Source organism: Vipera ursinii (genome assembly GCF_947247035.1).
Source record: "Vipera ursinii genome assembly, chromosome: 5".
Classification (NCBI taxonomy): domain Eukaryota; kingdom Metazoa; phylum Chordata; class Lepidosauria; order Squamata; family Viperidae; genus Vipera; species Vipera ursinii.
This window is the reverse complement of record NC_139518.1, coordinates 22,894,152-22,920,670: the sequence shown is the minus strand read 5'-3', so window position 1 is coordinate 22,920,670 and position 26,519 is coordinate 22,894,152. Positions and strand designations below refer to the sequence as shown.

At 37.1% G+C, this 26,519-nt stretch overlaps 2 protein-coding genes across 2 annotated transcripts in view; one reads left to right on the top strand and one right to left on the bottom strand.

Annotated features, from left to right (window-relative positions):
- Positions 1-26,519, bottom strand: part of VEPH1 (ventricular zone expressed PH domain containing 1) — a gene marked incomplete at its 5' end in the record, with an annotated part of 113,425 nt that overhangs the window by 75,636 nt on the left and 11,270 nt on the right. The window contains 3 exons of the mRNA XM_083364603.1: positions 5,305-5,514; positions 7,015-7,181; positions 23,792-23,966. Of these exons, the coding sequence (XP_083220729.1) occupies positions 5,305-5,514; positions 7,015-7,181; positions 23,792-23,966 (552 nt within the window). The remainder of the gene's footprint in view (positions 1-5,304; positions 5,515-7,014; positions 7,182-23,791; positions 23,967-26,519) is intronic.
- On the top strand, positions 12,581-19,464 carry PTX3 (pentraxin 3; the record flags this gene model as incomplete). Its single annotated transcript, XM_083364604.1, has 3 exons — positions 12,581-12,858; positions 13,131-13,670; positions 18,845-19,464. The coding sequence occupies exons 1-3, from the start codon at positions 12,726-12,728 to the stop codon at positions 19,462-19,464; spliced, it is 1,293 nt and encodes a 430-aa protein (XP_083220730.1). The 5' UTR covers positions 12,581-12,725.

Here is a 26,519-nt window from a genome sequence, read left to right as displayed (position 1 = left end):
ATATAGTATATTTATTTCTTTATTTATTTATTTGATTTGATTTGATTTGTATACCGCCCTTCTCCCGAAGGACTCAGGGTGGTGAACAGGGACATAAATATCAAAATGCCCAAAATACAGAAATTGAAAACAAATTAAACCCTAGTGCCCAAATGCAGAAAATAAATTACATAAAAACAATAATTAAAACAAAACCCATCAGACCAGGCCGGCTTGTTCAAACAGATAGGTTTTTAGGTCGCGTCGGAAGGAGCGAAGGTCGGGAGCCATCCGGAGCTCAACCGGTAAATGGTTCCACAGGTCAGGCGCACCCACAGAGAACGCCCTCCCCCTAGGGGTCACCAGATGGCATTCTCCGAATGGCGGCACCCTGAGGAGGCCCTCTCTGTGGGAGCGCACTGGGCGGAGGGAAGTTGATGCTGGTCGCAGGATTGAACTGAAGCCTGTTCCTCCCCATCCAGACCCGGACCGCCTCCAGGCAACGGGACATCACATCGAGGGCATCACTGGGGTGGTTTGGGGTCGAAATGAAAAGCTGGGTATCATCAGTATCATACTGATGATACCCAACTCCAAAGCCGCGAATGAACTCACCCAGAGGTTTCATATAGAAGTTGAACAGGAGAGGCGAGAGGACCGACCCCTGAGGAACTCCACAAACGAGAGGCCTCGAGGTCAATCTCTGTCCCCCTGCCAACACTGACTGCGAACGTCCCAGGAGGTAGGAGGAGAACCACTGAAGAACCGTGCCTCCCATTCCCAATCCTCTGAGACGCTGCAGCAAGATACCATGGTCGATGTTGGCAAAACTCCTCGGCACAACCCTGTAAGGGATCCTACCTCACCTCCTGATTAAGGAGGGAGCGAGTTACCCTAAACAGGGCGGCCGGGCGGTTATCTGCGGACGCAATGAGTGTAGCGAAGTAATTAGACCTTGCCATCCTCATTGCTGCAAGATAAGACCTAGTAAAGGATCTTAGTCGCGATCAGTCGGATTCAGATCGGGTGGATCTCCAACAGCTCTCTAGGCCCCGTCTCCGACGCTTCATCTCCCGGAGCTCTGCAGAAAACCATGGAGTGCACTGGGATCTGCACCGGGTCAGGGGCCGCAAGGGAGCAACTCGGTCAAGTGCATCCGTGGCAGCCTTTTCCCAGACTTCCACTAAGGCATCAACCGAGCTGTGAGCAAAGGAGGCAGGTGGGGACCCCAGCGCTGCCTGGAACTTCTCAGGGTCCATTAAGCATCTGGGGCGGAACCATCTTGATGGTTCAACAACCCCACAATGGGGGGTGGCAAAACAGAAGACCAGTCTCAGGAGATGATGATCAGTCCATGACAGGGGTATAACAATTGGGGAACCCCCACCAAGATCATCTAACCACCGTCCAGATAGAAAAACCAAACCGAGCGTGTGGCCCCCCACATGAGTCGGGCCCTGAATTACTTGCGTCAGGTCCATGGCCGTCATGGAAGCCATGAACTCCCGGGCCAACTCAGATGATCCTCCCAGGGATGGTAGATTGAAATCACCCAAAACCATAAATTTGGGGAACTCAACCACCAGCCCCGAGAGGATATCGAGCAGCTCGGGCAGGGCTGCTGCTGTGCGACTAGGCGGAAGGTACACCAGCAGCAAGCCCAACTGCGCCCTAGGGCCACATCTCAGGAGGAGGGACTCACACCCGGCTATTTGGACGACGGTGGCCTCCTGAGGACAAAGAGTCTCCCTCATAACTACTGCCACTCCCCCGCCCCTACCCTGAGCCCGAGGTCGGTGAAGCACCCAGAAACCTGGTGGGCAAAGATCAACCAGAGGGACACCACCCTCTGGGCCCAACCAGGTCTCCGTAATGCAAGCCATGTCTGCATGCTCGCTCTCAATCAGATCCCGGATGAGAGGAGCCTTATTGACTACGGACCTGGCATTCAAGTACACCAGCCGGAGCTCAGGTGGCTGCTTATCCTCGCTCCTGGAGCCTCGGGAAGAAACCAGAGGGTCGGAGCGCTTCACCGCTTGGAGATAGCAGAGACGCAATCCCAGATGTCGATAGGGCCCTCTGTCTATACACCTGCTGCCATTCCCTAACGTCGTGGGAATAGGTAGTCCCACGCCATGCTCCGGAGCCCCGGAGGCAACCAGCCCCAGCTCCACCCCATGTGATCAATCCCAGACCTGGCCTGAACAACAGTTGGTGGAATCCCCCCCATTTCCATCCAACCATGAAAACCCTCCCCCCTCCCTAACCCCACAAAAAAATTAACTAAAAAATTAACCAGGGGCCTCTTATTAGGTTTGTAACGGAGGCCCGTTATGCACACAGTCCAGTCTACAGACTACAGAAATAGCACTCTACTAACCACATCACTAAACAGGAGTTAAAACAAACAAGAGAAAGTCTTTCTGCCAGCCCTTTAGAAAAGTTTAAAAATCTCTGAAGTCAAATCCAATCCAAATTAAGTACACCTAAGCCCAGTGATTAGCATGGTCTCATGCAAGATGCAGTTATTGTGTGTTCATTAAAATGTGGCCTTTTCACAGAGTGGATTTGCCCCTAAAGAAGTAGATCCATAACTGTTCATGCAGGGGTTACAGACACTGCCAGATGTGCAGGTGGAAGCTGTAATCAGAAACATTGCCCAGCTATAGCCAGATGCAACCTTACTTGGAGTATTAGGAACTTGAGTTGATAAACCATGCCTCATCATCACTTATCTGGACTACACAATGCACTTTGAAGACCATTTATATAGATGGGAGTCTATATAAATGTGATAGACAAATGGGTGGGGCGGGCAGACAGATGATAGATTTATAAATCAGAGATTCACCAAATCTTTTGTGGCCTTTGATATATTTAGATTTTTTAAAAAAAAGTAGTTACCACTTGTGGTGGACTTTGCCTATACAAGTAGTGAATGTTGCAATGAAAACAGGAAGAACTTTGCATTTTGAAAAGGATTAAGAAGAACTGCGCAGTACTTTTCATACAAGCACAGTACTTTTATTCAGCTAATTAAAGCATCCACATCAGTTTCCAGTGTTCTAAAAAAAGATATTGCTATTGCTAATTCAAGAGCGGCTTTAATGAGTTAATTCCTTAAAGCAGCCACATTTTTTTTCCAGGTTTATGCTCATAGAGGTACTTGGATTGTATGAGATCTGAAGCATTTCTTTCCAATCATTTTCAAAGTGTGCACAGCTATCACAGCCCGTCAAGATATGCTTTTCCAGGAAGCAAATTGGTGAGGCTAAAAAAACCAAATTGCATATCAAATTATATACAAGACGCAACACACACACCCACACACACCCACACAAACTTTATCATATAAACACATCCTACAATAAATGATTAATAAATGATTTTGAAGCTGAAATATAGTCTTTTGTTATACCCATTGAACAAATAGGGCATTTCTCATAAACATTAATATTTAAGGTGTGGCAACCGTCATCAATAAAATTCAACGAAAAATGTTTCATGATGTGATGGATGAAAACACTTTCTTGCTTGAATTTGCAGTGTAGGGAATAACTGTAGTAAACTGAGACATGTTTTGGGAAACGCTTGCATTTAATATGTTCCACTCATTTTCTGGCTATAATCAAGTGTGGTTCCTTCCAGTTATTTAAGGAAGGACATTGTAATTCAGCTGCATGTGATTCTTAAGAGTGAAAAATCTACACAAGGGCAGTTTATAGCAACTAATATATCCAGAGGAAAATTAATATAAACCATGATAAACCTAACAGATTTAATATCTTCATAGCAAACAAAATGAACTTAAACCAAGGATGATCTATAAGTAGTATAAAATGCTTGACATGCTATTGTACATAAAACAGGGCATAAAACTCTTAAGCAGAGTTCAAGAAATGAATTGATTGCATTCAATTTTAGGTGAAAGTGATCAGGTTGCATATACACATGAATTTGTCACATGGAGATGATAATAATTCCTTAAGAATTTAAATAGGAAATAATCTGACACATATGAAATATTTTTCAACCGCAAAAATATTTCTATTCTGCATATTGGTGCATTTTTATTATTGATTGTATCATTGCATTTTTTATGGAAAATATGTTGATAGCATCTTAATGTGACTTAGCTTTGATTGCAGATGTCTTTTAAGTACTATATAATTTATCCAAGACTGGAAAAATAGGAACACACAGTTTTGCCCAAATTGCTCATGAAAAAAGATCTGTTGGAATGCATACGTCCATGGACATAGATGCTTATTTTACTTTTTCTTGTGACTTCCCTATTTTGTTTTCTTTATTTGTGGAATCTATCCATTTTGTTTATTCTCAGTAATCCAGGTCATGATTGCCTCAAAGGTGCTTTTTCAAGAACCAAGTGGACTTTCTTTACTTTCCCTTGAAGACATTTTGCTTCCCATCCAAGAAACTTCTTCAGTTCTAAAATAAAGTCCAGTTGCCTCTTGAAAAAGCACCTTTGGAATGAGCAAAGAAGATGCTTTCTATGTGGAAAGGCCCACAATTTTTTTCCATCACCTCCATTTAAAGGATTACTGATAACAAGGCTGGAAGAGTCTGAAAACCTGAAAGTGTGGACAACTACTTTAATTCATCTTAGACAATTTTCTATATTTAATTCATCCCAACAGAAAAGAAAGCTATAAGTGAAGTAATGATTTCTTCTTGCTACACTTACCAATTCTGGATTTGACAAATGCCAAGCATTGATGTGAGGATTGTGTAATGGTAAGCTCTCTTTTCTACATTTGACCATGTTTTGGTTGAAGCAAACTACAGTTTATAACAACCAACTAAATTGGTTTTGGCATAAGACTGCCCCAAAGAGAAGGAGTGATGGGCATTGTAATGGTTTTTGGAGGATGGAATGTTGCCTTTGGCATTTGGGTGGCACTTCTAAAAAGTGGGTGTGGGAACCTCTCAGTGGTGGGGAAGAGGTGAGGGAAGTGACAACCAGTAGCTGACTACTTATTCATATTAATAATCTATCCATTCAGATATATTTTACTTTGTACAAAATCACAAGCTGTGAAAAAAGGAAGTATGAAAGTAGACAATGCTTATTGTTCTAATGACAACTTTTAGGTAGAACCTAACTTGACTGGAACAATTTTGGCCACTTGAGGGATGTTACTGACTTCTCACAAGATCATCAAAGTAGATGCTGTTGTTATTATTATCCTCAATAGCAGTAACAGCAGTAGCAATCATACATATTTCTCCTTTTATGAATCATGATTCAGGGCTAAGAAGACAGTAAAATATAAATTCCTTTTAAAAATAGAAAATAGCACATACCTCATCAACTTGTCCAACACCTCCAAAAATCTTTGCCATTTGCCCTATCAAATTAGGAAAAGTCTCCCCAGTTTCTTTCAGTATGGGCAGTAAATTGGCCAACAATTCCGGTTCATAATCTGATATTTCTATGAATATGTCTAGGATGATATCATTATAAAGAGGATCTCTTAGATGACCAATTAGAGAAGAAATACATTGTTTGAGAACCTACAAGAAGGGTGAAAAATAAATTCCAGTCTGATTTTTGTAAAGAAAAATCCATCTGCTTGTAATTCTCAAATAAGTCAATTGAAGTTCAATTATTCTCAACATATACACACAGGATACTGCTTGAGGTTATACATTCATTGATTTAGCATTTCATTAAGGAAATTCTTTAAAAAAATATCTTACAATATTTACAGGTTTTCCCCTTAGACTAATATGTTTTATTAATTTTTTAAAAAAATCAGTTAAAGTCTCTGATAGAATATTGTGAAAGGCAACTGAAATTCCCACTTTCTACATTTGCTTGAATGTCACATTTGATGCCTAAAATGAAGAATGAATTTAAGATGCCGCTTCTGGAAGTCCATTCTGGGCTTGGGCAACAAAAAATTAGCTACTAGTTCTGCTGAAGTGGTGGGAACTGGCTGAATCCCACCATTGGTTCAATGTGAGACAGCACAAACATTCTGCCTAGGCAACAGAACTGGCTATACATGAAACATGAAATGTTTATACCATGTTACTTTTTTCTGTTTTCTTATAAAATTACTTGCTCTTCTTTAATCATGAAAATATCTTTATCTTTGTAGAGATACATATTGTGGGTTGTAGACAATGATGTCATTTCATTACCACAAGGCTTATCTGCACCAGTCTAACTTTGGGACCCAAGGGAATATCCCTTTACAGGACATGTTTCAACATAAGGGATATGTGCTAACATTGGAAGAACAATGTGCTCTAGTGATGCTTGTGAGATTACTTGCATTATTAGACTTGGAAATTCAGAGGTTAAAACGACTCTTCGACTCATTTTGCAAGCTTTAGAGCCCTTCCCTGTGTACAGGCCATGAAAATTCAATGGCAAAGTGTCAGTTATCATCACAACAATTTGCACATATTGTACTTATTTATGCAAGAGTTATAATAGGTTTATTAAGCCAAATGCATTGGGAAACCCCTTATCTTTGTGCAGTGAATATAACATGAGGACAGGGTACAAAAGTACTAGTGTTAAGATACTTGATTAGAGATTAATAAATGCATCAGTGAATACATTCATTAAATAATAAATGCATAGTGAATAAATTATTCAGTAAGCTAAAGTGAAGCCCAAAGAGAGGACACCCTACATCAGGGATGGGGAACTATAGCCCCTTTATGACCTGCGGACTTCAGTTGGCTCAGGAATTCTGGGAGTTGAAGTCCACAGATCATAAAGGGGCCATAGTTCCCCACCCCTGCTCTACATCAAGACAGATTCAGCCAACTGATTTAGTCTGTGGTGAACTTTCCTCTTTGGGGAGCAGATGTGTAACTGGTTTTCAAACTCAGCAAATCTTAATGCAAGAGGCAATTCTTGAAAAGTTATAGGTAGGAATTTTGGATCCTGGCCTAGTGAGAAATTAAATTGTACTGGGATATATCAAAATTACAGGGTCCTTTGTCTCAAGAACCACATGTTTTGAGTTGACTAAATATGAAATGAACAAAAATTACCTTAGGCTGTTTTTTCTTTGCAACAGTTAGCAAAAGCTGTAGAAGATGTTGCTGTTCAGATGGTTCCAGATGAGGCATCAGTCCTACCAATTCTCTCAGGTGGTTGCTTAAAGGTTCTTGTTGCTTTTCATACAAAGAAGGCAATACACGGAGTAACGTGGAATTCCCTATGAAGAATATGGGAACAGAATTGTAACAAAGAGCCTATTCTATTTTCCTCTGTCAACAAGGCTTTAAGTCTGAATGATCTCAAGCTGAAGAGATAAAGCAAAACAGAATCAGGATTTTATTATCCATGGTTTCTGGGAACGATGTCTGTGGGAACTAAATGCTTGCACCAAAACATATGGCAGAACAAGAGAAAAACAGAAATCAAAATATTATTTAATATGGAATGTGATTAAGTAAGGCAATATGGCTTTGTATTTAACCGGAACTATTTTTTAAAATGTTATTTAAATTGAGTATTAAACAATATGGTTATACTAACTGTTAAAAAAACCATTATAACTTACCTATTTATTCTCTATATCCCACTTGAATTTAAGTACCCTATGTTACACTTAAGAAAGCTATGGTAAAGAGAAATCTGGAAGCAATATTTTATATAAATATGCATTTAATACAAGGATACACTGATAAAAACATAGGATACAATTGCTCAGATGCTGATAAAGTATGGAGGGGAGGTGGAGAGAATAACCAAGACAAAATAGTTTTACAATTTTGGAAGAATGTTTGAAGAAGTATATGCACAAGCTGAATTGAAGCCAAATTCACAGAGAAATTTGTAACATGAAACATCATACAAGACAGCGCTGGAATGACTGAAGTTCCATGCTGACAACATATGGAAAACATCTGCCTATCATGATATTACATGGTTTTATTCTCTAAATCTTCAAAACATACTGAAATTCTCTATGGACTTACTTTCTAGCAAAAAACAAAAACAAAGACATGTTGGACTTCTGTACTTTTTATTATTTTAAACCAGGTCACTCAACGACTATAGGATAGCAAAACTTTAGTCTTTTTAATAGAAACTTCAGTTTACTGCACTTTCCCTCCTAAATTCCTGGAATACCCCCTCCATCCCCCTTCACACACACACACACACACACACACACACACACACACACACAAACATATTTACACACACAAATATATATATTTACACACATATACTACATCAGCATCTTGTAATGAATTTAAAATAGTTAATTCTAGATGACATAACTTTCTAATTAGCACTCCTGTCTGAGAATCATGCAGATACAGCCATTTCTCATCAAGCAGATATGAACTAACAATACTTATTCATCATGTCTTTCACATAAAATACAGCCTACTTTAATCTCGGTCTTAAAAATGACCAAGTGGAATTCATATCTGTCAGTAGATTTACTCACAATTTTACAGTTTATTTACTAGTGCGATCCCAACATCCATTTCAGGTGAGGGATTTGTTCCTCACTGTCTTATCTTTATCTTAAGCTGCTTTTGTAAGCTGTAGAATAAGTTTGAAGGAGGTGACCAACATTCAGAAACATAATATTTCCTTTTTCTGGTATGAAGAGAGTCCTATAGGAAAAGGAATATGGTTCTGTGCTCTTCCATGAGGATACATCAGTATGTAATGTTTCTTTTTAAGTTTATGTTGGTTCACAAAATACTGACAGTGGACATTCATCAAACTATGTCAGTGAAATATGACATAACTGGAGGGCAGTAGAATGATATCTACATATACAAGAATTAATATGTCTTTGAATACTGATTGCTGGCAGAGTTGTAGAATGAATAATGGATAAGGGCAATATTCTCATGGCCTCTTCATGATTTTCTTGGAAGCATAGGGACAGACCCCGGTGGAAAACAGATGTTGGACTAAATGGGTCTTTGGTCTAATTCAGCAGGCTTTCCTTTATGATTATCATTCCTTATTATTGGAAATGAGATGCCCTTAACATATATTATATTGCCATTGTTTTAACACTCTGGCATTAAGGATAATATTTTCCTGTTTTGCATCATTTTAAAATATTTACATATTTATTTGTAGATGCTCCAGATGGCCTTCTGCTGCAAAAGAGCCCTTTCAAGGCTATATATAAGAAGATAATAATAATAATAATAATAATAATAATAATAATAATAATAATAATAATAATAATAATAATAGTAGATTCAGTGTGATGAACAGTAACTAATAAAACCCAGAAATAGCAAAAGTAAAATCAAATCCAAGCATTAAACCACACAAACTAAAACAATTTTCTTTAAACAATTCTATAAAAATATACATTCTAAACCCACATCCTTTTCTTCCGCATGCTTCTTTGCAATGGCCTGGGATGATATCATCAAAGTATTTAGTCTAAGTATATCTGAGTCAGCAGAAGACAAGGCTAGATTGCCTCATATGCCTAATCAAGTATTCTCTGTATCAGAACAAGTCATCTGCACTGACCTACGCCAGATACAGGATTCTTATATTGAAGTTAAGAAGAAGCTTCCAGACAAATGGCAAAAGTAAACATGTCTGTATAGTTAAGCTCTGAATAGAAGAATTTAGTTGCCAGGCTGCTAATAGATACATTCCTGCTTTAAATCTCCAGATAAGGTATCTTTAAGTCAGACTAGAAAGGAACACACCAGAGATTAAGCTTTTGACATTAGCTTTATTCAGCTATGTTACCAAAGCCTCCAGATTGCTTTTAAATTAATGATGCTTTTCATTTCTACTTCTAATAGAAAAAGCAAAACAAAATCTGGGGTATCCAATCTTACTATTTCTACAGCATGTAAGCAGATGTTCACCCGTAAAACAAGAGATGCCTTTCTGTATGAAACTTGGGAAACAGTTGGGTCCTTATGAATTAAAAGGTATGAAGTAAAAGTTGGCTAATGGATTATTCCAGAGGGAATTTTTTTTGGTGAAATGAATTATGAATGAGGCACCCTCAGTCTGCTTGAAGCTGGGTAATTTCTATTGATGTTAGCACATAAAAGGTACTTTCATACAACCAAATTTTGTCATGTTATTTACCCAGCACACCATCAGCATTGGTTTCATATTCACACTTTGTATATTTTGGCACAATGATGATCAATTACTGGCTGGTAGATCAATTTAGATATATTTTTGTAAAGTTATCATCTCCACAGTATTATTGATTTGTGAAAACATAAGACTAAAATTGGAAGGAACTTTATTTTGTAAAATAAAATATGTGCTAAACCTTTTCAGGGAAGTGTTTAAACTTTTGAAATCATATTTTATCCCTTGGAATATGGTCAACTATTGGTCATGCACTGTGTGATGCTAGGTTGAGAATACAAATGAGAACCATTTTGAATGATGAATTAAAACAAAAACAGACATTGCATTAATCATGCCAATGCACTTAACATGTGCAAATTCTCTTAGGTAACTAGCAGGCATGGGCAGTCCTAAGTTAGCGGGGAATAATTGGGGTAAGGAAAAGAAATTAATGCTAAGTAATTTTCCTCTCATCTACCCTAACAAAATTTGCTCCTCTGAAGCTACTTCCTTCATTTCTACTCTTTAATCCAGGATTTACATAGACAAATGTATGGCAGAACATGCTATGAGTTCAAAGAAGTTGTGAGCTGAACCCATCTTTGGAATGCTAAGTTGAATGCACTCAGGTAGAAAGATGGTTTTTTCATTCACACATTTTTCATCCACACATCGAAAATAAGTCTGGAAACGTGTTTCTGGAAATGATGCAAAGTAATCAAATGGCTTTATTTCACAGAGCACTGGCTATTTGTATCAGCAAGGAAGATGTTATATAATGACAAATCAGCATTCTCTAGTGAGAGCCACCCAGAGTCATTTGCTGAGATGGGTAGCTATTGAAATCAAAGGAATGAAATGAATGAATGAATGAAAGGATTCCCACTGGACCATTCTGTTACCAAAAAAGACCAATTGAGTCTTGCTATTTATCAAATTCATATAGCTGCCCATTCTCCAGGGGGCTATAGGCTAAAACATATGAAGAATGGTTGTAGGAACTGGGTATGTCTAGTCTAGTGAAAAAAATGATTAGGTAGGACAACATGATAGCAGTGTTCCAATATTTGAGGGGCTGCCACAAAGAGAGGGTCAACCTATTTTCCAAAGCACCTGAAGTCAAGGCAAGAAGCAATGTTTGGAAACTAATCATGGAGAGAACCAACCTTGAATAAGGAGAAATTTCCTGACAGTGAGAACAATAAACCAGTGGAATGGCTTGCCTTCATAAGTTGTGAGTGCTCCATCACTGGAGGCTTTTAAGAAGGGTCTCCTGCTTGAGCAGGGGGTTGGGACAGAAGACCTCCAAGGTCCCTTCCAACTAATTCTGTTCTCTTCATCTCACCTCTTGGGGAGATTTAATAGTCCCGCAATAGGAAGGAGTATTAGTGTGTCCACCATTGACTTTGACACGATAACTCAGTCACAGAGGACGAGCATAAGAAGCTCCATTTGCACATGTGAAAGCATCCCCTCCCCCCACTGCAACCGGTATCTACCATGGTTGGGTCTGTGGTGGGTCCACAGAGCCAGAAAGGTTGGGGGTCGCTGTTTTAAAATATACATGAAAATCAAAACATTAAATAAGTGTAAGTAAGCATAAGCAGAACAAACTGTAGCATGTGATTCTTTAGAGATATCACAGTTATCCTTAAACATTTTTAGTGGAGCAAACATTAGCTTTGCATATATTTAGAAATTCTGTGTTTTAAACTCCAGTTTGACCAGGCATAGTATCAATAAATACATTTTTGGAGCTAATTATATCCAGGATATGAATTAAAAATTATTGCTCAAATAGCAGGGCATCTTTATTTGCATAGTGTATTTTCTAGAGATATTCAAGATCATTGTCTAAGAAAACTGTTCATGGAGAGAGGGAAATGCAGCCAAACAAATTTTGTAAGTTTTGTAAGTTTGTGTGTGTGCATGTATGTGTGCCCACGCGTATATGCTGCTTACCAAAGTTAAAAAAGTAACATATTTTTTCCTGTTCAAGGGAATAATTGCTATCAGATAATTGCTATTAGAGGAAAATGGGTCTCATATATCCTTTGCATCTTTTTACAACTTCTCTGTTTATCCCAATATTGTACATGCCTTAATAATTAATACAAATGGTATTCCCAAAGCAAGTTGTGCAGCAGTATACCAAATAAAATGAATAAATTTTACAAATGAATGCAAACAATAATTGGAGTTTATGTACTTTCCAGTTAGAACCATAGAATCTCTTTAATTTTTCACCTTTCTTTAAATCAGCAAATTGATGTTTTATTTATTGGTCTTGTTTTTCATTAAAATTGTGGCATTTTTAAAAAAAAAATCTAGCCTCCAAAGAGCTCTGCAATTTGCAAGAACAGACTTTCCATCATTTCTCCCCTTTCACTCCTTACTAATCCACCCCCATTTCAGACTTACAAGGTTCAGGATTGTGCAATCTCCATACCTCCCCCTTCCTTACAGTTCCCATCCCAAAAAATTAATAATAACCAGAAGCACTCCTCTTACAGCACCAGGACTAGAATTACTCATTCATTCAAGCTCAGGCATTCACCCAGTATTATTTAAGGGCTTTCTCTCTTGGAATCATCTCTGCTCCAGTCTTGCTAGAGACTAAGACACCGAGAATTTTAAGGAAGCTTTTGGGAAATTTTATCCAAAAATGTTTTGTTTTATTATTCTGTTTTTTGCTCTATGTTACTCTTCATTTACTCAGAACACAGATGAGTATGATGATCTCTTCTTCCTGAATTTTGATAATGAAATAGAAAGTGTAATTCCTGCAACTGAAGAAAGTAAGTATTTTGCATTAACAGCAGGATTAATAATCTTATTGTTACAAAATCTGCAGTTAGCAAACTTAAACATAGCAATGTTTCAGAATGTTCATTTAGTCAAGGAAGAAGGCAGGAAAATTTCTCTGCTCTTATTTCTAGCTCATGCCCTTCCTTCTTTTCTAGAGAAAGAAAGCATGGAAATAACTTTGGAATATATATTTCTTTAAACAGCTTCTTTTGTGAGAATAAGTTCAAATGTAGAATAATGTTTACTGTGTGCTCTGTTTCAGCCATTTCATGCGATTGTCAGCGAGAACACACAGAATGGGACAAGCTCTTCATTATGCTTGAGAATTCCCAGATGAAGGAAAACATGCTGATTGAGTCTCTGGATGAAGTCCTTAAGGTGGAGCTGCAGATGCTGAGAGCAGAAATGCTGCAGTTTGTGAAAAACTTTGCTGGCACATGCACCACATATCTCGAGAAAACAACCTCTCAGTTCTGGAGCCAAATGGACCAGCTGATAACAAAGGGCAGAGTTTCTGGAGGTAGGTCTGGGATGCTTCATGAGATCAAGCAAGAAAAGATTCTCCAAGACATTCTGCAATTAAACCAAAATCTTTCCAACCGACTAAGCCAGCTTGAGCATGTCTGGCAGTGGAGAGGCGAAGAGGGTGATCAGCGGAGCCATTCATCGGAGGAAGGTAGAGTCGGCTACATAATGCATGGAAGCAATTTCATGTTGAAGTCGCTGTGGCAAGAGCTGCAGGAAACAAAAGCTGAACTAAAAGAATCTCAGAAGAAGACCACGAAGCCTTCATTGCCAGCTGGTGAGTCAGACTTTTTTCTAGTTGCCTTATAAATTCATTCCCAACTAACCACGTTAACCATAACTTTGTTCAACCTTACCTGATGCTTTGCTTATAGAGAAAGGGGCATAATTATTATAAATTTGGAGAGAACTGGGTGGGAGCATGTCCAGCACCAAACAATATAAACTCAAAGTGTAGTATGGAAGTCACTGTGAGTATTCACTGCTTCAGCTATGTTGCTGTAGCTTAAAATATGTTCACTTGGCCAATAGAAGCTCCAAAAACATCTATAAATAACTTATTAGTAAAGCAATGATGAAGTTTTGCTAAGTCATTTGTAGTTATTCTCTTCCATTCTTATTTTTATTTTGCAAAGCCAGTAACAATAATTCATTGAGAGTCCCAATCAATTCAGTTTTCTGGCTGTTCCTCTGCTCTGTCTTCTTCTAACATACCTGCTGATTCCCTCACTGCATTCCTCAGGGGCTACTTCTGAACACAATTTGACCTTGTGAGCTCACTCATTATGTCAACAGACTATTCATCAATTTAATTCTCACGCTTCAGGGCATAAACAGATCCTCCACAGGGGTTCAGGAAAGTAGAATAGCTTAGACTCTGTGAAGCACAACTGCACAGCCATATATCACAAAGATTCCCCTGAACCGTTCCAGTTGCCTTTTAATACCCAATCTGAACATGCCGTGATTTATGCTAAGATAAATAATGAAACTATTTATGTTAGATAGCTTTGAAACATATTCTCTTGCCCCATTTAAATCTAACTTATTATTTTTAAGGCAGCGGTATTCTTCATACCTAGCTGTTTTTTGAGGCTGATTTTAAATAACTATTGGTATAATATAGAAAGAATGACATAGTCTCATGTAATTAACCACAGAAAAGAGTTTGCCACAGTTACAGAAGGTTCTTGCTATTCTGTGACATTCCATAGACTGATTAGTGATCTCTGAAGCAGCAACTGCCTATGATTCTGAATCACTGCTTTTATTTTATAAAAATATAGTAGTGTTGAGAAATAAGCAGATGGTTAAATAACTCGTGCTGTGTGTTGTCTATTCATTTGTCCAAAAGGTTTGTAAGAATCACAGTCAATATCTAGAGGCCCTTTCAAATGTAAGTGAAAAGTGAAAAGTTCTACATAGCCAAGCATCCTAATTTTTGGTAGTAATTCTATTAATTTACAACTGTTCCAGAAAAATGTTACCTTAATTTGAACAAGCTGAGAAGAAATACGTTTGGATTAGCACGTGATGGAAAGCATAATGTAGATGATGCTCTGCTGCTCACACTGATTAATTTTCTAAAAGTAAAGTCACATCAAAAATCTGTGCTTAAAAATACTGTTATTATTTTGCTACCTTCTAAAAGGCTCACATCTGTCTCTAAAGAATTATAGAAATTCCTGATGGATCCTGAGTGATTTAATGGAGAGGATAGGAAAATATTAACAATATACTTCTTGATCAGCCATTTGTTTTGCCAAGAATAGATATGTAGAATTAATTTATCAAATAATCTTAATAACTGTGTATTATTACATATGATAATATGTAATAACTATATATTATAACTATATATTAAAACTAATCAAGGAAAAACAAACCTAGAACTAAGGTAAAATTTCCTGACAGAACAATTAATCAATGAAACAGCTTGCCTTCAGAAGTTGTGGGTGCTCCATCACTGGAGGTTTTTAAGAAGAAACTGGACAGCCATTTGTCTGAATTGGTATAGCCAGTCTCCTGTTTGTGAAGGCGGTTGGACTAGAAGACCTCTGAGGTCCCTTCCAACTCTGTTATTGTGTTATTTTCTTATACAGTATTCATGTCATAAAGTTAAACCAATTCATTAAGCATTCATTGTGCAAAGATTTTACTAAAGTACCCCAAAAGCACTTTTAGCACTGTTTACTCTTGGATACTTCCCACAAAGTTTTGCACTATGCTCTCAAAATTTCAAAATGGTGTTCATAGGAAGTCCAGAGAATGTCATCTTTGAATGTCTATTTCTCCCCCATCCTATTTTTTTTATATTTGCTTTTGCCAGAAAAACCCACCAGAGAGGTAAGAATGGAATAGTTGAACAATTTCTTTTGTTTGATAATGCTAGCAGCCATCAGTGTAAGCTATCTTGATTTCTGTGAGAAAGTCATGCCATAAGTAACCATCTGCTCTTCCCTTCCCTTTTCAACATCTCATAATAAAAATGTGTGGTATGCTTTGTCAAATTGTTGTAAGCTTCCCAACTCGACTTCACTTTGGCTACTGCCTGAGAGAGAGAATCTCACAATGGAATGATGTCACACATGTTTCCCATTACTAGTCACTACAGAAGACAGGGCGGAGTGGGATAAAAAGATTGGTCTTTTCTAAAATTTGGAGGAAAATGCATGGCCCAATTGAACTAATCTATGAAGTGCTAAGTCCAACATAACTCCACCAAATTTGCAGGGCCTGTTCTTAATTTGCCATGTTTTGACCAATGATATCACTCAGTTCTATTTGTTTTGACAAAGAGGAGGCAATTCGTAATTTGATTAAGAACAAAAAGACTGACTTTATAAAAAATATTCCACAGATCCCTCTGGAAATCTTTTTTTTCCCCAAAAGAGTTTTCAGCAACTGGTTTTGATTTCTCACATATTTTGGATTTCTGCCAGGTATTTTTAAGGGGTTTTATGATCACACTATTGTTGGTGACTTACAAAGCTGGTTTTCATTTTGTCTACCCTTGATAATAAAGTTAGAAATTTTGATAATTAAAAAGCCATGTCACTACACAGAGCTCTTTGCCCTTTGAAGAAGTATTCCTGCATATTTTCATGACCCATTGCCCCTATTCTCAGTGGTCAAAGCATTTTAACATTCTTAGAACTCAAAGCATATGTCACCAGCACAACATGAGAAAATAGAAAAAGTATACTAATTATTGCAGCTGTTATTTCAATATTTATTTTACTTCAAGTTCAAAGAATCTAAAATGTGATGTTGTTGATTATTCATCATGCTGTATCTCAATTTCCTGTAATTGCTCTCTCATACATTTATTAAAATATTTTAAATTGTCAACTGAGTTCAAGTCCCATGAAAGCCAGCTAGCTGACCTTGGGCCAGTCACCCTCTTGCAGTCCAACCCACCTCAGAGGATTGTTGTGGGGAAAATAGGAGGAGAAAGATATGGTGGATATATTTGCTGCCTTGAGTTGTTTGTAAAAATAATAAAGGTGGGAAATAAATAAGGAAGCAAGCGCAGAAAGTATAATTATAATTCAATAAAGTTTTGGTTTCTTATTGCTTCAAATTGTCCTATAGATCTTATTATTTTTATACAGTTGTCTTTTTGAGCATAATGGTAGATTACGACATGGAAAATTTATTCTAGACCATGAGTTTTCAATCCATGAAAATGCATAACTTCTCACTTTAGGATAAAATAATAATAATAATAATAATAATAATAATAATAATAATAATAATAATAATAATAATAATAGTTGGAAGGGACCTTGGAGGTCATCTAGTCCAACCCCCTGCTCAGGAAGGAAACCTTATACCATTTTAGGCAAATGGCTGTCCAGTCTCTTCTTAAAAACCTCCAGTGTTGGAGCATTCACCACCTCTGGAGGCAGGTTGTTCCACTGGTTAATTGCTCTAACTGTCAGGAAATTTCTCCTTAGTTCTAGGTTGCTTCTCTCCTTGACTAGTTTCCATCCGTTGCTTCTTGTCCTGCTTTCAGGTGCTTTGGAGAATAGATTGAATCCCTCTTCTTTGTGGTAGCCCCTGAGATATTGGAACACTGCTATTGGATAGCATAAGATAATTGTTTTTTTCAAATTGGAAAATGATATAAAGTATTTTTTCTGATGGTTAAAATAGCCAAGGATTCAGTGTAACACTCTGATAAACTTCAATACAGATTGAGATAGATATTTTATAAATATACTCTATAAATTATTCCACTGATAAAGATCTGCTACTTTCATCTCCTTTCTTATTTCGACATGCTGAATTTAAACAGATATAGAGGTGCATATAGCCCACACATAAAACAATTAGATTACTTTCATTTGTAATTATAGATGCATTTAACTCTTAATATTTTGCTAACAAATTTCTGTTTATTTTCCATTTCATTTGTTGTAATAATCATAAATTGGATTTTATAAATTTAAAAATATAAGGTAGAAACCGTTTTCGTTGATGTAATAAAAAAATCCAATGATTTGCTAATGCTAATCAGAAAATGCTAATCAGAAAAAAAACCCTCTAATCCTTATGATAGTATATAATCAGAAAATAAATACACAAGTTTTAGGAAACTCTAGTTCTTTAATGTGCTGTTTGCCAAATAGAAATTCTAACAATGTTATGTAATTTTTGAAATGGCCAAATATTTACATATATTCACACATCATGAGTAAAAATGTTTCTGAGTGAAAATTAGTGACAAAGGGTTTCTCCCCCACCCCACTCTACATGGCATAGGAGATGGACCTCCAAAGAAATTATGAAATTATGAAAGTAAATGAGGAAAATCTATGGGTATCTCCTGGGGGTTTACTGAAAGAGTTAGATATCAGCATGAGATTAGTTACACGTAACAAAAAAGTATGTTATTTGAAATTATTTTCCAATTATTGCATCACAATATAAATTCTTGATGAACAGAGGATTATCTAATTCAGTATGAGATGGTCTCAGATTCCTAGTGTCTTTGCTCCCTTTCCTTTTCAAAGATTGTGGAGTATGTGGGCATTTTTTTTTTGGTCTCTTCAAATCAGTGTTGACTCATGGCAACTGCATAGAGTAAGTCCCTGTAGTTTACTTGGTAAGATTCCAGAAGTGGTTTGCCATTGCGTTCTTCCTAGGGCTGAGAAAAAGTGACTGGCCTAAGTTCATCCAACTGACTTTGTCCCCAAGGCAGAACTAGAACTCATAGTCTCTTGTTTCTAGTTAGTGTCTTAACCACTATACCAAACTGTCTGTCTTAAAAGATATTACAAAAAGTGAATTTATTTGCTTAAAATCCATTGCTATTTATAATACAGTTGCCTGATTAATCAACATATAATTTAACTGATACTTAGAACTATACTACATTACGATGACCCCAGATATGCATGAGCCTTGAATATAATTGATAACAATTACATTCTGTCATTCTTACAGGTTGTGAAACAGTTATTTTATTCCCAATGCGTTCTAAAAAGATCTTCACGAGTGTTCATCCAACTGGTGAGATGGCACTCTTCTCCTTCACTGCCTGCACATGGGTTAAGGTAACCGAAGCATTGGACAAAACTATTGTATTCTCATATGGAACGAAGAATAATCCCTATGAAATTCAGCTTTATCTGAACTATGACTCTATGGTTCTCGCCGTAAAAAGTAATTTCAACAAGATATCTGCCCCAAAGTTAATTTCTTCTGGAGAGTGGACTCACATCTGTAGTGCTTGGAGTTCAGTCAATGGAACTGTATCTTTATGGATAAATGGAAAGGTTGTGGTCACCTCTTCAGAAATAGCTGAAGACCACATAATCCCAGATGGTGGAATTTTGCAGATTGGCCAGGAAAAGAATGGCTGCTGTGTTGGAGGCGGTTTCAATGAATCTTTAGCTTTTTCTGGAAAAATAACTGGCTTTAATATTTGGGACCGAATCCTCAGTGACAAAGAGATAAAAAGACAATCAGAAGAAGATGCATGTAATAACCGTGGCAACATAGTAGGCTGGGGAGTTACAGAGATTCTGCCTCATGGAGGGGCTCAGTATGTTTTTAGCCCCTGAATTAATGTTCTTCAAAACTCTATATAAAATCAAACCAATAAACAGAACTTATAAAATCTGAATATATATACATATATTTAGAACTGGTCCATAATACAGCTTCCACAGGAAAAACAGAGGTATAAACAACACTCAGAAGCCAGTTATCTCTGCTTCACACAAGAAACTTTGAATGAGGCTTCACATGACAAGAAGTCTTTGGATGACTGCCATGTCTACTACTATAAGCCAAAATATCTGCTTTCCAGATTCTGTAAAAAAGAACAGTGCTGTCATAAATGGGAGATAGCTCTCCACAAATGGTTATAGCTGCTTTCAGAACAAGTACTTGCTAAGCCAGTAAAATGAATTTTATCCAAATGAAATCTCATTCATAGAGAAATCATGTATGTAGGACATAATTTAAAATTGCTATCATAATGAAAACTAAAATATATGTACAGTATAACTTGTTAAAAGTCAGCATGTAAACATGCTGGTCTAGACTGCTATATGGATCCAACATTCTCTAAGCACATATTTTAATCATACCCAAAACTATTTTTTGGAACATACTCTGAATTACATGATTAGCATGTATTATGATGAGAAGGTTAAGTAGCTGTAATGACATTGAAAATGTTGCTAGCAGGAACTCCTGGTTGGATTATCCTTGTTGATAAAATTTAAGGGGAAGTGTGGAGCTATAAGTAAGCCATAATAAAGTTGAAGGGAGTGGGGTTCTGCAGATCCCAGGAAAGTTGGAAAATGTCAAAATGAAATCTAGAAGAAAACAGTAATCAATCATTTCTGGATTGTTGCCAAGAAAATTATATGAAGATGGCTCAAATCCTTTAGGCAATTTTTGTTACTGAATAATAAGATTTTTTTGGGGGGGGGGAACCTAGCTACTGGAAAGAAAGGTGAATTTTTCAATAGTAAATCTATAGATGAGGATATGGCTAAAACAAAGTGACAAAGTAGTCTGGTCATTGTCAAAATCAGAACTGAAAGAAAAGTAAGTTTATCTTTTACAAAGACAAACAATGAAATAAGCATGGATCAAACAAATCTTGAAACTATTAGAATGGAACTGAAGCATGCTAAATTAGATATTTTCTCAACATTGGTAGACTGCAATGGATCACCTTAGTTCAGATGATAATGTGGTATATTATTTAGAGCATGAATAAGAGATGGAATGACAATGACACCCCAAAAGAATATCACTAAGTTTGTACTGGCTATAAACCAATAAACAATAGGTTGATATTTATTAGAATTAGCATATATTCATTGAAAGAACATCATTGTTATACAAATGTGTGCTGCTATTTCAAACACAACAAAAGATGATATTAAGGAAATCTATAGTAATTTGCAAGAGGTGCTAAATATAACAGCAGAAAAGACTGTAGTATCTCTGGTGCGTAGTTTGTTAAACACAATGTACAATAAATAGTTTAATACAGTTTTTGCAAAGATAATTCTTTGTTCATTGCAAATGCCTCCTTCAAATAACACATGTACCTCACTAGATTGACATCAGAATAAAATGTATTATAATATAGGAAAAAGAATTGCAATCCAATCAGCCAGATCCCTTCCAAGTGTATATTACAGAACACACTATATCAAATTCATATCGTGTCAAACTGGTGTGCCAGCAAGATTGAATTTGGAGACATACAGTCAGACTATAAAATCAAAACAGAGAACAAATCAATATGCTTAACTTATGCAAGAGAATATCTGAGGAATTGTGGAATTAGAAAAGAGACACTGTGAAAACCGAAGTGGAACAAACTCTCCCCCAAATTTCAAGGCAGAAAATTCTAACTGGCTTTCAGAACAACCTACCATGATAGCCAGGGATAGATGAATGATGAAAGCATTGGTCAAAAAGAAGGATGTACTATAGTTAAACACAAACTTTCAAGAAGAAAAGATAAGGGAAGGTATCACAGTTAGTAATAGAGGAAATTAACAAGGAAAAAGGGAAGACTTTTAAAAGATAACTCTAATAAATTACAGTTAAAGTAGAACTTTTCAAGAAATCTAACAGAAGCAAATGAGATTACAGGGAAATGAAAAGATAGAAACTAATAATAGTTTTACAGACTGGTAGTACAGAATGACATAAATGTGAGTAAATTATATTTCAAAATTAACTCTTCTTGGAATTATTGAAGAGAGCCAATCAACAGGTATCAAATGAAAAAGCAAAATTAAAACTGCAGAAGAAGAGACAATTAAAGTGCTAAGAGCTCTATGTCAACAATGAGCAAGAAACTACTGTAAGAACGGAGTACACTTTAAGCGTATGATACATATTAAGACAAAGATATTGTCAATCAACAGTGAAGAAGTGAAGATGAAGGAAGCTATGCTGTCTTATGGGACCCTTTAGTTTGTAGGCTTTATTTTTTTTAATGGGAATTTTGCAACTGAACTATTTAAATATTCTGAAGCAATAACTTTTTTCTATTTTTATGATGTATGTACATCTTCATAAAGTTAGCATCTTGTCCAAGGAACTTTTAATACTGAAAGGCTACCTTGCATTGAGGATGACTGCAGTTTTCTGGTTTGAAATTAATATAGCTGTATTATATTGTAAAATAAACTGATTTTGTATTGACTTTATTGAAACTATTTTTTTATAAAATTGAGTTGTAAATAAAAAAAATACTTTATCACATTGATATTACATTCATTTTCTTTAGGTTGTTCAGAATACAAAGCAAGCACTAAGGCAGAATGTAAGAGGACCCCTTTCTGCTGAATTTCTTATCTATAAAATCATGTCTCTAAAAGCAGAACAATCTCAAAACAAATAGATGCCAGAACCAGGAACACTGAAGATTATGACGGAGTTATATTAGCATGTTAGCCTTCGTTGTACCAAAACAATACAATAGTCTTCCCCTAAGCATGAAAGTTGGCTGTGTGTCTTTGGACCAGTCAGCCCTCTCTATGTCCAATCCACCACATAGGGTTGTTATTATGGAGAAAATAGAGGAGGGAGTACTAGGTATGAACGTTGCCTTAAGTTTGAACCAAAAATAATTACAAGTTTTTTTAAAAAAACACAGTCAGACATATAAAAAGAAATATACCATAGATTATTGCAAAAGTACAGAGACCTCCAAATTGAATAGATAAAGCATTTGACTGAAATAGGTTGTTAGTAATATGATACAGGCACCTCCAACACACTGGTGCCTCCAGATGTATTTGATTTCAGTTCACATAATCTCTCAACCAGCATGACTACAGATAACAGACTCTCCACAGTAATTCTTTTTGTTTCTTTAGGATGAAAGTTTCAAAGTGAAATGCTGTGAGACTCCTTTGAGTTGATTACATTAGGAAAAAAGACTCCCCAGGAAGACTCGAATTATATGGACCATAATAACAGAATCTCTCAAGTCTGATTGTACTTTATCTGCCCACCCAATGAATCAGGCAGAATCCTGCCCAAGTCTCCTTTGAATATTATCTTGCTTCCTTAAGGACCTTGGCTCTCATAGCTTTTCTTGCTGATTCCCTTCAAGTTCATTTCCCTGATTCACTACAGATTCTTTTTTTTTAATACTGCTACATATAGGTAGAGTTGTGATGGTGATGATATGATCTATCAGGAGGTAGTTTGAAATAATAAGTGAGATGGGCATTGTTATTAGCGAAAATTGAGTTTTACCTCAATCATCATCACTGGGTTTGTAAATAAATGTTGATTAATTAAATCATAGTTTAATAAACAGGTATTGCTCACTTGCATTTAAATACTTCTAAGGAACATTCTAGCTATATAGAAAGCTATTATAATGCACCATCTGACTGATTGGCCCCCATCCCCAAATGACATGTATAATGTTTGAAGTCACCCTCAGCTTAATTAAACATTTTTTAAAAATATATGGAAATTTTTATGAAGTAAAGGTAAAGGTTGCCCTGCACATGCGTGCTAGTTTCTGACTCTAGGGGCCAGTGCTCTTCTCCATTTCGAAGCCGAAGAGCCAGCACCTGTCCGAGGACGTCTCCGTGGTCATGTGGCCGGCATGACTAGATGCCAAAGGCGCACGGAATGCTGTTACCTTCCCACCGTAGTGGTCCCTATTTTTCTATTTGCATTTTTATGTGCTTTCGAACTGCTAGGTTGGCAGAAACTGGGACGAGTAATAGGCGCTCACTCTGTTACGCAGCACTCGAGATTCGACCCGCCAAACTGCCGACCTTCTGATTGACAAGCTTAGTGTCCTAACCCACTGAGCCACTGCATCCCTTCTTATGAAGTAGAAGTATACAAATCAAATACAAAATGTACTGTATATGTATTTCTTACCTTGCAGGATGCTTTTTACAATACTTTCGGTATGTTCAGCAAGCAACTCTGCTTTGCTAATTGCAGCAAGGGAGAGATAACTGGATAAATTCCTGCACAATTCTTTGTTACCTCTCTGTAGAAACTTCACTGCAACTGGGACAGCCAAAGCTATGATGGGAGGGCGATTATAATTCTATTGAGGGGGAGGGGAGAACAAAAACAGATTATTGCAGAATTACAGATTACAAATTATTGCATGCACACTCACTTCAGTGTTCTTTCTTATTATTGCATCTGAAAATATCATACGTTTTCATCAGGTGTGTAGGAACAAGCTATTCTGAATTACCTTTACTACAATGATATATAAACATAAAGGTGTACTGTGGAATATCTATCTCTTTAATGATGAAATATAAAATTTATATTTACATAGTCATTTTGGATAGTGAGATGGGCAGCATATATATGTAATAAATAATAAATAATAAACTCAGAGATATTGGAATAGTAGATATTCTACATAAACTGAGTTAGTCTTCAGATCCAAATCTTTGTGAAAAGGCGAAAATAGCACTCCAGCAGTACCTTGCGTGATGAAAGAGAAGTTGAACTTTCATATAATTTTCAAAGCTATATAGGGGAGCGCTTCTGAGTGGCAGGGTTGCTTTACAGCCCTCCCGTGTTCCCAGTGTCGTGTTGATACGGGAACACGTATCAACACACTTGTCTTCTCCTTTTGCCGACCAAGCAAAGGAGGCCTTCGTGCCCTTGCGTTTCCTGGAATGAGTCACTGGGCTGAGAAAGTGCAACTGGTAAGATGGAGATGGGAATCAAAGATGGCCGGGCAGATGCAAGGGGACAGTGTTGCATAACTGGGGTTCGGGAAGGCTTGGGAGGCCTGGCAGGTCCCCGACAGGTGAAGACCGCTTCTTTGGAAGGGGATAAACTCTGTCTGTCTTTAACTGTCAGTCAGTTGGATCAATATTATTAATCTGACAAGGAGCTGGATCAAGGAGTTGATCACAACATAGTTTAAGGAATGAGGTTAAGGAAAGGAAGCGCTAGAAAAGAAAGATTCTTGAAGCAGCTCTCATCAGCATGTCAGAAAAGGAAATTTGGTTGTCTCTTCCTTCCTCATTCTTTAATTCCCAAATTCTTTGGGAAGATTTTTAAACAGCCCAATGAAAGACTCTTTATCTAGAAACAAATAAAGTTATAACTAGTAGGCAGCACAGGTTTGTTAAAAACAGATCATGCCAAACCAATTTTATTTCATTCTTTGACAGTGACTAAATTAGTAGACCAGTGAAATGCTGTGGGGCATAGTATATTTAGACTTGAGCAAGGCATTTGACAAAGTAGACCACAACCTACCTCTTGGTAAGCTAGAAAAATGTGGGATTGACAGCATCACAACCAGATGGATTTGTAACCGGCTGACAAACCGTACTCGTTGAGTAGTCCTTAATGGTACCATATTTACTTGGAGGGAAGTAAGCAGTGGGGGACCACTGGGTTCAATACTCTTTAATATCTCTTAGATGAGGGAATAGAAGGGATCTTGTCAAATGTGCAGATGACACCAAGCTGGCAGGAATAGCCAACACCCCAGAAGACAAGTTCAGAATCCAAAAAGAATTTGACAGATTTGAACAATGGGCCCTATCTAACAAAATGAAATTTAATGTGGAGAAAATCACGGTTTTACACCTGGGCAAGAAAAATCAAAGGTACAAGTACAGTTTAGGTGAAACCTGGCTCAAAAACAGTAACTGTGAGAGGGACCTTGGAGTCCTAGTGGACGATCACTTAAACATGAGTCAGCAGTGTGCGGCAGCAGCCAAAAAAGCTAATGCAATCCTTGGTTGTATAAACTGAGGCATAGAATCAAAATCATGTGAAGTATTAGTACCGCTTTATAAAGCCTCAGTAAGGCCAAATCTGGAATACGGCATCCAATTTTGGTCACCACATTACGAAAAAGATGTTGAGACTTTGGAAAAAGTGCAGATAAGAGCAACTAAGATGATTAAAGGCCTGGAGACTAAAACATGTGAAGAACAGTTGCAAGATTTGGGAATGGCTAGTCTAGAGAAAAGAAGGACTAGGGGAGACATGATAGCAGTATACCAGTATTTGAGCGGCTGTCACAAGGAGGAGGGGGGTTATTTATTTATTTTCCAAAGTATCAGAAGGCAAGACAAAAAACAATGGATGGAAACTAATCAAGGAGAGAAGTAACCTGGAATTAAAGAGAAACTTCCTAACAGTGAGGACAATTAACCAGTGGAACAGCTTGCCTTCAGACATTGTGAGTCTTTCATCACTGGCGGTTTTTAAGAAGAGACTGGACAACCACTTGTCTGAAATGATATAGACTCCTGCTTGAGCAGGGGGCTGCACTAGAAGACCTCCTAGGTCCCTTCCAGGTGTGTTCTGATTGATTGATTTAAAAAAAACCAGTTAGTTCATCAATATTAAATGGGTTTTGTCTGGATTCATACAATATCAAAATCATAAATCATGATTAACAAGCCACATTGGCTGAGTTTGTACAACATGCTAAGATTAGACTACAAAACTGAACTGCAGCCTACCTTGATATGTGAAACCATCTTAAAGCTACTGGCTTATTTTGCTCTTTCCTGGATTTTTCCTATGCCTTTTTTTTAGTACACTTCTAACTGGTCATGAGTTTTCTATGTTCTACTTTAATATACCAGAAATAATATTATAAAAATAG